Source organism: Arachis duranensis, chromosome 3 (assembly GCF_000817695.3).
Source record: "Arachis duranensis cultivar V14167 chromosome 3, aradu.V14167.gnm2.J7QH, whole genome shotgun sequence".
In the NCBI taxonomy this organism is placed as follows: domain Eukaryota; kingdom Viridiplantae; phylum Streptophyta; class Magnoliopsida; order Fabales; family Fabaceae; genus Arachis; species Arachis duranensis.
The window spans coordinates 2,210,409-2,223,828 of record NC_029774.3 but is presented as its reverse complement, the minus strand read 5'-3'; the positions used below and the strand labels follow the sequence as shown (position 1 = coordinate 2,223,828).

General features: G+C 33.7%; 2 protein-coding genes across 2 annotated transcripts; both read left to right on the top strand.

Moving 5' to 3' along the window:
• Positions 1 to 6,071: 6,071 nt before the first annotated feature.
• LOC107476888 (exocyst complex component EXO70H1) lies at positions 6,072 to 8,240 on the top strand. Its single transcript, XM_016096826.3, has one exon. The coding sequence runs from the start codon at positions 6,143 to 6,145 to the stop codon at positions 8,078 to 8,080; it is 1,938 nt and encodes a 645-aa protein (XP_015952312.1). The 5' UTR covers positions 6,072 to 6,142; the 3' UTR covers positions 8,081 to 8,240.
• A 2,813-nt stretch (positions 8,241 to 11,053) lies between these two features.
• On the top strand, positions 11,054 to 13,020 carry LOC107476890 (protein VAPYRIN-LIKE). Its single transcript, XM_016096827.3, has one exon. It carries the CDS (start codon positions 11,424 to 11,426, stop codon positions 12,810 to 12,812), a length of 1,389 nt encoding a protein of 462 aa, XP_015952313.1. The 5' UTR covers positions 11,054 to 11,423; the 3' UTR covers positions 12,813 to 13,020.
• Positions 13,021 to 13,420: the final 400 nt, after the last annotated feature.

Genomic DNA, 13,420 nt, shown 5'->3' with positions numbered 1-13,420 from the left:
GGTGAAAACTCAGCTAAACTCCCAATTCCTAAATTTTCTCCCTTACAAAATATTTAATTCATGAGATTTTTAGGTGAAGATAGGAATTTTATTTGAGCTATAATTTGTTGGCTCCAAATATATATGTTGTAATACCAATAAAAAATAATAAATTAATATAAAATGATCATTATATATATATGATGATGAAAAAGTATACATGTGATTAATTTTAACAACAATATTTAAATTGGGTGAAAATATGAGATTTTGAGTTTAGTTAAAACTTAGAAATTTGGAGCTTGATGAATTTGAAAATTAATTTAAAGATATGTACTGTTTACTTGTGTTAATATACGTACTAATTGTTCACAAAATTAAAAAATTATTTATTTTTTATTTTTTCTTTCATTTAAAAGCTGAATAAAGAACAATATTTAAAGAATATCTACTTGTAGTGTTATTCATACAAAGCACATATGTTTTGGAGTTGTTTAGCAATTTTAAAATGTCAACTTGTACAATTTGAAATTTTCAGATACAAAAGTAATTAAGAGGTTATTTACTTTTACTAATTGCTAATAATGCAACATCGCTATTGTTATAGGTCTTAATAACAACGCAACATGCTGGCGGCAACTGCCATATTTGAACAAACATTAATATAATTATAGGGCTTTTTAAAGATAATTAAAATTAAGTAGCAAATTGCAAACACATCAAATCTCAATTAAGTGTGTTTTACACACTCATAGCTAGACAAATTAAAAACTCTGCCATAAGGCAGGAACGTATCTAATTATTACCCATGAAAAAAAAATCAATTTTGTTATGTCTAATAAATACTATTTTGACATTAGTATTTTTTTTAATAATTAAACACGTATTTTTTGTTTTATTAATTAAAAAATAATTTAAATACACAATTAATTAATATCAACCGTATTTTTTATACGAGTGTTGATGAGAATCTTAATTCATGAATAATATTTTTCTTAAGAAATTCATTGACTCGAACATAACATAATGGATCATCATTTAATTAGTAGCCCGACAAAGTTTTTAATTTTAAGAAGTGAGTCAATAAATTAAACAATCATAAGAAGAAAAACTTTAAACGCAACTTGTTGCAAGTATCCAATTCTTGTTTCAAACTTATTACAATTTGAGACTTTACGGCGTAACAAAAACAACGTACCGAGTCATTCTAAATTTAATAATAGTAATAATAATATACGCAAATTGCGATTAAAAGTTAGTTATATACTTTTTAATGATGAGTCACCGTCTGTAAATGATTTGTGATGTATGATAGTATCTTGTTGCATATAAAGAACGTAACAAAGATGTCGATTATATGCTAAAAAATATTATCATCAAGATTTTATTAATTGATAAGTGTTTCACGCCTTATGTGAGTTAGCCTGGCTTATCCAAGAAGACAAACATATATGTTTGATCAATCAAATTTTATCCATAAAATATTTGAAGTAGCTAGTTATATTATTACAAGAGTTAACATTTCTAAATATATATTTTAATAGTTTAATTTTAATATATTAATAGTATAAACAAATTTATATAATCATTCAATTAGCTAGATTTATATATTTAAATAATTTAAAAAATAATTATTCAGTACATGAAAATAAAATTCATATTTTAACCATATTGTCTCCTATATAGTGTGAGTTCTAATTAATGAAATATATAATTGAATTAATCATTTAAAAATAGTTTATAAGTTATAATTAAATTCTTGAAAAATTTATATGCCCTTTCTTGTATTATAAAATACAAATTCATAAAGGACAGGAGAAAACAAATTTAATTAAGGGAGTAAGATAACTGCTTGTCTGAAACCCTAGTAAAAAATTATGACACCATTTTTCTAATTTTTATTTTAAAAATATAAAAAGACTCCTACAAAACTAGTATTATGTTGCTATTGCGGTAGAAAGTATCAGCCATATATTGTGGAATATAATTGTTACGTAGGTAATCTGAGATAGGTGAATTGGGTTTGAGGAATTGGCCCAAACATCAATAGAAGGTAATCTTTGACTCGTTTTATATTTGAGAGTCGCTGTCCAAGTTGTGTATGTAAGAGAATGAGGGGTAGTACCTGCAAAGATACTCCGATGTCTAAGTTAGTAAGGGGTAAGCAGGTTTTTAGAGTGTTAGAACTTAGTTTTACCTGAGTATGTCAGTGTATTTATAATGGTGATTCAATAATCACCATTGGAGTAGTTCTACTTCTAAAAGTGGATAACCATCTTTTTATCTTAAGATTGTTGGGATATTACTTCTAGAAGTGGATGAGAGATTTTAGAAACAGTTACTTTTGGAATAAGTATTATCTCGGCTCATCTCGATCCCGACCTCTTTCATGAGAGGTCATTAGGTGGTAAGGCCAACCTTTGGATTAGACCTTTTTGGCTTACTTGAGTCTCGATCACAGTTTTAGACCAGAATATGAATAATAATATAATATTTAAAAATAACATGATCGTATAATATAATTGATTAGCAATGTTTCGATCGTATATTCATTTCCGTACTTGCCGGCAACTTCTCATTTGAAGATTCATACATGAAATTTGACTTTAGAAGAAATATATCAATTTACAATTAAACCAAAAAATGATATGAAGTAACAATTTGATAGAAGTATATAATATAGCTAAATACGAAATGATATAAGTCAACGGAACCTCCCTTAAAAGAGGACACAGTAAATTTTAAAAAATTACCAGTTGAAAGGAGGAAAATGATCATTTTTCAATGGATGAAATTAAACGCAAGCATTGTTTTGCATACAGATAATATATGTATAAATTATTATTATGTATCGGGTGAGTAAGAATCCATCCTTAACAAATTAAAGATTGAAAGGAAATAAGCTTATTAACAGTACGTAGTAACCATAAGAGTGGGAGTACCCTTTGATTGTTCCATTCCATCTTTAATTGGAACCTCTTTTATGTACATAGTTTGAGATAGGTGATAAGATGTAGGTGTTAATTTTGTTGCTTCAATACCCAAGAAAAAATTAGAGACTTTATCTGAATATAAGATTCAATGTTTATTATTCTTTTGAATTGAACTGTTACAGAGAGAAAAAGGAGAAATAATGAGAATTATTTAAAAAGAATTTATATAAAAAAATTAAAGCGTATTTGTTATAAATACAATCAATTAGTTGCTATTTATATAAAAAAGAATAAGTTTTGAAAATATCTAATTAATTGTTTTCTTCAGCAAATCAATTAGATAATTCAACCAATTAATTAGATCTCTCAATTAATCAATTGGATAAGTAATAAAATCGATTAATTAGGAAAAAAACTGAATTTTTGCTCATAAAACAATCGATTATTGTAAAAAAAACAAGAATTTCAATTCAGTATCTAATCGATTATTTAAATAGAATTTTTTTTTGCAAATTATGATTTTTCCACTACAAATAACACGTATCTAGTGATTGATAAACGATGATTAAGGTCGCTGCAACGTAACAAATCGATAATCACAATGAATTATAAACATTGCAATTATATATATAATTAGACAATTGAAAAATAGGTCGATGATAAATTAAAAAAGTATTAATATTAGGATTGAAAAAGATAAAATTAAAATAGAAATTAAAGATAAATATTAATAGAACATCAAATTATTAATAATAGAGTTATATATAAAAACAAGACAGATAATAAATAATAAAATAATAATTTATAAAATATAGAATAAATTTTAAAATCAAATAATATACAAAGAATCAATTAATAAATAAAACTAAAAAAAGTGAATTATATGATAAATATGTAAGTTTACAGATTTTTTTTATGGAATGAAAGAGAGATTGAAAAATGTAGAACCCATACTTTGAATAATAATAAAATAATAAAAAATAACTATAAAAAAATTTATTTTCTCTTTATACCACTTCAATTTATATAATAGAATTTTTCACTAAAAAATAGTCTAGGCATTTTAAAAACATCAAAACCGGAGCCAAACTAAAAAGATAACATAAGAATATGAGGTTGTTACAACTAAGAGTTTATTTATGCAACATGATTTTCATAGCAGCCGTCTCAATCGCAAAAGAGTAAGTTTATATGTATCCAGCCTCGAGAGATAAGATCATACAATATAAACTAATTTTTCTTTTGTTTATACAGCGTTAATTAAGAGAAACTAGACTAATGTATCATGTAACAATAATCTTTTAAGACTTTTTTGCTGTTAACTGCATAAATCTCAATCACAAGTGCCGCCAAAAGCGAATGAGAAAAGAGAAGGCAGAAGGAAAGTGCGTGAAAATTAAATGATCAGTCATCAAATTTAGCTTTCAGTAATTATTACCGTACGAAATATATGCAGTTTTCGGAGTACGCACACCAAAATAACGAGAGCGACAAACTCTTAAATAGATCTCCATATCACGATGGATTAATCTTTAACCTGTCAGGTTAGAAGATACGTGAAAACAAAAATATATGTATATTTACTTTCCTTTTTTTAATGTCTTTAATTAATTTCTCAATGAATTTGAGCCACCAATAATAGAGATAAAGAGAAAAAGAAAACCAAAGTTGAGGTTTGAAGAGAAGTTAGTGAGTTTTGACAAGTGTTGTTGTAAGTTTGTGGCTCTGTCTTGTTCCTATTACCTAATTGTACTTAGGTAGCAGGTCGGTTTTGGTTGCTCAACTTGCCACTGTCTTCTTTGTTCAATCATCATAAGTGAGATAGCAGAGTCAAACAAAACATAATAATAATATAACTACACATAGGGGTGTCAAAAATCTCCAGCAGGCAGGGATCCCTGCGGGGATCGCCCCAAAGGGGGCTCCGATGGTGGGGAATTTTTCCCGTGGGGATGGGAATGGGGAGCAAAATTTTTCCGAGACAGGCGCGGGGATCCCCGCCCCATCCCCGATAATTCCCCGAATTGTTAAACTTACTTAAATACTCTTACTTTATTTCTAACATAGGGGGTATTTTAGTAATTTCACCCATTAAAAAATCTTAACCCTATATTCCCTTCTCACCTTTGTTGTTGCACCCTCTCTGACTCTCTATTCCCATCCAAACCCCAACTCTCCAGACTCCAATCACTCACTCACTCTCCACTTTGTTCAAACTTCAAAACCCTCACAGCTAGCCACCGGCCACTCTTGCGCCGTCACCCTAGCAGCTTTACTGCGTCGTTCTCTCTCCTCAGGCACGGCGTCCTTCTCCTCTCCACTTCTGCGTCTGCGTGTTTGCTTCCATTCTCATCACTATATGTTAACATATTTGTCTCTATTGTTTTAACAGAGAACATGGAGATGTTTGTTGGAAGTTTTATGCCGACAATGAAAGAATATTTGATGTTAAAGACTTTGTTTTATTGCTTTCTTTATAATGGAAGTTGCATTTTAAGATTTTATTTTATGGACTATGATTTGCTATGTTGTATTTCTGGACTTATAATCTTAGATAAGATATGTTTGTGTGTTTGTAATAATATTTTTTAGTTTGTTTTTTTATTTTTTTGATATTTTTTACTATAATTTTCATATGAATGTTAAATATAGGGAGATGGGGAATGGGGCCCCGCGGGGAACGCGGGGAATGCGGGGAACGGGGATGGGGACAATTATCCCCCCATGACGGGGAATGGGACGGGGACGGGGATTAATTCTGGGGGCAGGGACGGGGAGTAGGGAAGCATCCCCCGCCCCCGCCCCGCCCCATTGACATCCCTAACTACACACGTTAACTTTGTACAAAAAATAAATCCTTAGATTAATTATATGTATAAAAAATATATTAAAAATAAATTATTAATTATTAAATAATTTAACATATTTAATTAATTTATTATTTAATTTATTATATGGTATACAATTATCATTTTTACAACAAAATAATAATAAAAATTTAAGTGGAATCGATTTTAGTAACTGAATTTTTACCTAAAATAATAGTCGTACGTATATACGCGTACGCCGTTGAAGGCAATATGAAGTTATCATTTATCAACCTCTGTATTGTTTATTTCTTTCTAATCCTTTCTTCGCTCTATAAATACCCCCGCTCTGTTCTCCTAACTCAAACCTGAAAGCTCAAAAATCGTAATACTACTAGCAAGCAGTAAGAGAAGCTATTCAAAATGCCGAGAAAAGGAATGAGAAGTATCTTCTTCAAACCTTCACCTTCTCATCATCCGCCACGTCACTACTCACTACCACCACCCTCCCCTCTTCGCACCTTCTCCGACACCCTTATGGACGATAACATCCATACGGCGGAGTCACTTATAACCAAGTGGGATTATAATAATAACAATAATAACTCCGTCAGTTCACGCCTTTCAAACTCTAGCTCACTCTTCAGCGGAACACGCCTGGATGCCAAACACTACGTTGACGCCGTCAAGGGCCTACAGGCCGCTATGAAGTACCTCGTCGCACAGGATCCCTCCTCTGCTTATCTCCTTCGAGCACAGTCTCTCATGCAAATCGCAATGAAAACTCTTGAGAGAGAGTTTCACCAGATCTTAAAGGTCAATAGGGAATACCTCGATCCCGAAACCGTTTCTAACCGCTCCGAAACCGTTTCTAACCGTTCGTCAACGGATTTCGGCCAGAACAGTTTCTCTGATATCGATGAGATTGTTTCCGACGACGAGTTTCGACTTGCCGGAGAAGGAGTCGCTGATGCCGAGAGAGCTTCCATGCTTGCCGTCAACGATTTGAAGGGAATCGCGAATTGCATGATTTCCACTGGCTACGGAAGAGAGTGCGTTAGGATTTACGTGTTGGTGAGGAAATCGATCGTTGATGAAGCTCTTTACAATCTTGGAGTGGAGCAGTTGAGCTTCTCGCGTCTCCAGAAGATGGATTGGGAGGTGGTTGAGTTGAAGATCAAGCACTGGCTGAACGCGATGAAGGTTGCCGTCGGAACTCTCTTCAACGGTGAGAGGATACTCTGCGATAGTGTCTTCGCTACCACCGCGCCGGAGAAACGGATCGCGGAGTCTTCCTTCGCTGAGATCACTAGAGACGGCGCCATGATGCTGTTTGGATTCCCGGAAATGGTTGCAAAGTGCAAGAAAACGCCGGAGAAGATGTTCAGGACTCTCGATATGTACCAAGCGATCTCGGAAAACTGGCCGCAGATCGAATCCATCTTCTCCTTCGAATCAACCGCCAGAGTCCGTACGCAGGCGGTTACTTCCTTGGTGAAGCTTGGCGACGCCGTGAGGACGATGCTATCGGAATTTGAATCGGCGATTCAGAAGGAACCGTGCAAGACGACGATTCCCGGCGGTGGAGTACACCCAATCACGGGCTATGTGTTGAACTACATCTCTCTCCTAGCCGATTATAGCGGCGTCCTCGTTGACATAATCGCCGATTATCCACAGTCTCCGTTGCCGGAATCTTTCTACCGAAGCCCGATCCACGAGGATAGCACGTCGTCGTCCTTCTCCACGGTACCGTCGCCGGCAATCTCAGAGAGAATCGCATGGCTGATCCTCGTGGTTCTCTGCAAGCTCGACGTGAAAGCGGAGCGCTACAAGGACGTGGCGCTTTCTTACCTATTCCTCGCTAACAACATGCATTACGTAGTAGAAAAGGTTCGAAAATCGAACCTAGGGTTGCTCCTCGGTGAAGAGTGGATGGCGAAGCACGAAGCGAAGACGAAGGAATACATAGCCAAATACGAGCGCGTCGGGTGGAACAGCGTGCTCACTTCGCTGCCGGAGAATCCCGCGGCGGAGATCTCAGCGGAGCAAGCTAAGGCTTGCTTCGTTAGCTTCAACACAGCGTTTCACGAAGCCTGCAAGAAACAAAGCGGGTGGGTTGTACCCGACCCGAAACTGAGAGACGAAATCAAAGTGTCGATAGCTTTGAAGCTGGTTTCCAAGTACGGCGAGTTCTACGATAAGAATAGGGTCGGGTCTGATTCGGCAATACGGTTCTTACCCGACGATATTGGAAACCAATTGTCAGATATTTTGTACGGCATTGGAGAATCGAGTAGTGGCTCGTCGCATGCTTTGACGACGTCGTCTTCACGTCGCTCCAACGGAAGCAGAAGGTGATGATGTTGGAGTGTTGGACCATGAAATGTCTTTTGTGTTGCTGTCGTCACGGCTCACAATAACCTCAAATAATAGAGTGTATCTGTAATTCTGTATACTATTCAAGTATTTATACTGTATATTGGTCGTAACATATATGGTTTCAATTTCCTTATATAAACGACGACAAAGATTGTGAAGAATGCCAATGATAGACTATATTTCAAGCCTACTAAATATAAATAAATTCAATTAATTTAAAATTAAAATTAATTTTTTAAATTTATTATTTATATTATTTTAAAATAAAGTTGTTTTCCTAAAATTTTTTCAGGCTTTCGTCTTGGAAAACAAACGTTATTTGCATACGTATATATATTTATATTGACTTGTGCTTTGTCATGTACGAAATATATGATAAATCATAAATGTGTCGCGTGCACGTGGTATTGGTATTCTATTAATAAAAGAGAAAATTTCACTCTCCTCTCTTGTGAGATGCTAAAATGACATTTCTCTTTTTTCTATTTTATAAATGTACATTTTCCTCCTTTCTAACTTTTAAAAACCCTCATTTTTAATCCATTTTAAACTTTTTGTATTAACTAATGTTAACTTTATCCATTTTTTAAGAAAAAATTATTTTTAAAAAAATATTCATTAGCAAAAATTTTATTTTTTATTATTAAATTTTGCTTAATAAAATATTCTTTAATAAATTATTTTTTTATTGATTAAATTGTATTTTTAAAAAAATTAATAATTATGTTATTTTTTTAAATACCCTTTAATAATTTTACCAAAATTTTTGTTAACAATTTGTTTATATTTTACTATTAATTTTTCGATATCTATATATTATTTTAACATTAAATAAAAAATTTTAGTAAGATTACTTTTCAATATCAATATATATTAATTATTATACATATTAACAGTGATAAGAAATTTTTGTTAATGGATATTTTTAAAAAAATAATTTATTTTTTTTTCATTAAAAATGGATAAAGTTAACATTATTAACACAAAAAATTTAAAATGGATTAAAAAGGAGGTTTTTTAAAAGTTAGAAAGGAGAAAAATGTACATTTATAAAATAGAGGGGAGGGAAGTGACATTTTAGCATATCGCAGGGAGGGAGTGGCATTTTCTCTAAATAAAATATCGTGGAAATTCAGTTAAAGAAAAATGTAGCAACCACAAGAGTCAAGACATTCTATATTACATAGCCACCAAAGACCTATATTATTTAGGAATTTAGACAATCTGTTTCTTAGTCAATTTATGAATGGCTTAAGGCTTAATTAAGCAGGCCATTGAAGACTTATTTGAAGATAATATGATGTTCTCAAAGTTCTAATTTCTTCAAAAATGTCAGCTTAATTGCTATTGCTTTCATTTCATCATCTTTATTAATGTACAATAAATTAAAATACTAACAAACTCTTATATGGCAATTGAAAATTGTTACAGCAACACTTGTGTGTTATGTTACACAATAAGGTGGATGATGTTTTGATTTCTTTTTTTATTTTGGATTTTTATGATATTTTTAACACGGCAGGACAATTATTAATCCGTCACAGGTCAGTATTCTATTTAAAAATTTATTGTCGACCAATTAATTACTATATGCATAAAATAAAATTCGAATTCTTGATGTTTATTTAAGCAAACTAGTAAATTAACCACTAGACGAACCCAATAAAAATTGAAAGTATTCCTTTCACTTTAGTAGTTTGATTTTTATTTGAATTAAACATCATGGGGCAATTTTTTATGACTAAAACTTACAAGTAAATGACGCATGGTTGCTGATTACGACCACATTATAAATTATTTTCGTAAAATGTTTCTCCGAAGTTGTAGCCATTATAATCCAAATATAATAGAGTTGGTATTTGTATTCACATACGGCCAAAAACAGTATACATAACAGAATATCTTTTGAGGGTTACATTAGATTCCTTGTCTTCACTTGGCACAAAACGTGCTAGCTAGATTGTTAGTTCATGTTATGATAATAAAATCAACCTAGTGGAGATTTTGCATAGTAAAATATTCTATTACAGTTGAATTGGTTCTAATCTTTTAACTTACACTACCCACCATTTTACCTTGTCTTTGCTCTGTCCACTTGGTCAACAACAATAGCATCCTACTATATACATTAGAGAAAAAAAAATATTAAACGGGCATTTTTTATTTTTTTTATTTTTTTTAAATTTTGTGAAAATAAACAAGTATAATTTTATTAGTTTACTATTTTTTTCTTTCAAAAAATCTTAAAAATAGAAAATATTAAAAAAATACTAATACAAATCAAATACACCTTAAGTGTCTGAATATTTGAGTATACATATATCATTTATTTTTTTTTTTTAATGAGAAAGACACTTTAAATCCGAATTAAAATATCAAATATAATTCAAAATTCTAATATTAGTAGTAGTAAATACTTAACAATTCTGGTATGTTACTAACAGTATTTCTATCAATTTTTGTCAACTCTTGTTTATAATTGTATTTAATGGAAGTGTCTTTGTAAATGACTGAATGTGTCTAATAAAAATGTCTTTTTTATAACTGTGTCTAATTAAAGTATCTTTATAGATGGATTTTTTAGATGTATCTCTTCATACATGTATTTAAAATATAATAATTAATTATTATTGACAATAAATTGGCACATAGTATATTAGTACCCTATATTTTTTCAATACTTAAATATTATGAGTTTAATTTTAATATATTAATATAAAACATTATTTGATTAAATTCATGCATTTAGACTTTACATGTTTAATTAATTATGTAAAACTTTCATAGATTGAAATTATATAAAAATTAAATTGATATTATAAATCTTATTATTTTAAAAATTTAGAATATTTGTGTGTTGGCATTGAGGTTGAGAATATGTCTTGATATGACATATATCCATGGATGGCATCCTCATATTGATCTTCACACTCAACACACACAAACACCATCCACCTTCATTTTCTCATTGTCAATGCACCCTTTTCCCACACTTTTCTTATCACCATCAAACCATAAGCAACAGGCATGCTACAACAATACAAACGTATATATATTATTAATCAAAACCAGTCCAATAGATATAAACAATCAACCATAAACCAGCAATCAAATAACACACAAATAAAGAAAGAAAACAAGGGCCTCCATTGCTGCAAGCACACTTTTTTCTCATCCAATGATCCAATTCATTGACTCAAATCCCCCCGACACACAAACACCATATAAACTCACACAACAATAACATAAAACAACAATTTCTCCATAAATTCTTAATCTCAACAACACAATCTACAAACTCAAAATCCTCAAATCCAATAACATGGATAGGCTTGTGAAACCAGACAGAAATGAAGTGGAAGTTGTGTTCATCAAGTCACAAAAGTGCAGCTCCACTTTCAAGCTCACAAACCTAATGCACACAATGACAGTGGCAGTGTCACTAACAACAACAAACCCATCAATCTTTTCAATCAATAAACCCTTTTCCATAATCCCACCACTTTCATCATCCAATTACATTCTCCAACTCACTCATCACCACCACCCACCACTCTCCGACCCTCCTGATGCCGTCACCGTCCGTACCGCCATGCTTCCCGTCGGAAAGGCCCACCATTACGACCTCCGCCGCCTCTTCTCCAAGCCTGGCCCCCACGTCTTCCGCGACGCCGTTTTGACCATCTCCCTCGTCGGACCCACCGTCGCCGAATTCCTCATCACCACCCACCATACCCAAATCCCCGAAAGCTTCAAGCTTTTCACCAATTCACTATCCCAGTGCACAAAGCCCCAACTTACGAACCTTATAAAACCCGCAATTGAACAAAGAAACGTAGAAACCGTAGCCGTTTTGATCAAAGCCGGCGCGAACCCTAACTTCAGAGACTCAACGGGAAAATCCTTAATCCCTTACGCGATTCGGCACGGGAATTTCGATATTCTGAAGCTTCTGGTAGACTCTGGAACCCGAATTGAAAACTCGGTTGACCTAGTTCTTCACGAAGCCGCGGCGATGAACAGAATCGATTTCATGGAGCTTCTATTGGACTCGTTCCGTGACGAATTGGACGTGAATTTAGTGAATCGTAACGGCGAAACGCCTATTCACGTGGCTGCGATTCACGACCACGTCGAAGCAATCGAGTTCAGCGTTTCCATCGGCGTAAACCCTAACGCCATCGACATTAACGGCTCCACGGCGCTTCACTTCGCAGCTTCTAACGGAAACTTAAACGCCGTTGAGTGTTTGTTAGAATTCTCGAACGTGAAATACGTTAAGAATCGGTTCGGGAAAACGGCGTTTTCTTTAGCCGAAGAGAATAAGCACTTTCACTTAGCCGAAACGCTGCGTTTCGGTGACTTGCTATTCCGTGCTGCTAGGGTGGACGATGTTCACGCGCTGAAGAGGTTGTTGGGGGAAGGCGCGTGGGTCAATCGGAGGGACCAGAATGGGTGGACGGCGCTGCATTGGGCTGTGTTTAAGGGTCGGATTAAGAGCGTGAAGGTGTTGGTTGATCATGGCGCGTGGGTTGACGCGGTTGATGATGCAGGTTACACTCCTTTACATTGTGCTGTTGAGGCAGGGCACTTGCAAGTTGCTATTTTGCTTATTGGTCATGGTGGGTCCCAAGTTAGCCTTAAGAGCTTCCAAGGTGTTGTTGCAACTCATTCTCTTGAAAAACATGTTACTCTTAGATCATCATCATAAATTCTTAATAGATCTTTTTTTTTTTTTTTTGAAAGGGTTGGAATAATGGTACAAATTTTTTTTATGGATTAGCTATGTATGTAATTTTGTACACTAAATTTTCATCCATGAAAAATTTTGTTTCGTTTCTCACTTATAACCAAATGTCTAAATGTGTTTAGAGTAAGAAAATGTACACTCTTGTAATTTGGTATATCAATTTTGTAAATTGTTGTTTTTGGGATATTTTTAACTCCGCCTATGTTACACTTGCGGTACATAGCCGGTCCCAAGCCCGGATAAAGGAGGAGGGTTGTGTTAGGTCTTCGGCAACCAACGTAAAAATATAGCCGAACCCCCCATGACATGAATCAAAGACATTATTGCGCTAAAGCTAGGTCGTTACCCGGAAGTAACGCGCCGTATGGCTCGAGTACGGTGTCAAAGCAAGAGCCGCTGCATCGGTGCCCGGATGTAGTGTTAAATGAGCAAGGGTTCTCGCGTTTTCGTGAACGGACGAGGGTAAATAAGCTAGTTCACAAAGGAAAAGGTAAAGGTCGAAGCGACAAAAGGTTGAGATTTGGGACATGGAACATAGGCACTCTAACAGGAAAGTCCATGGAGGTGGT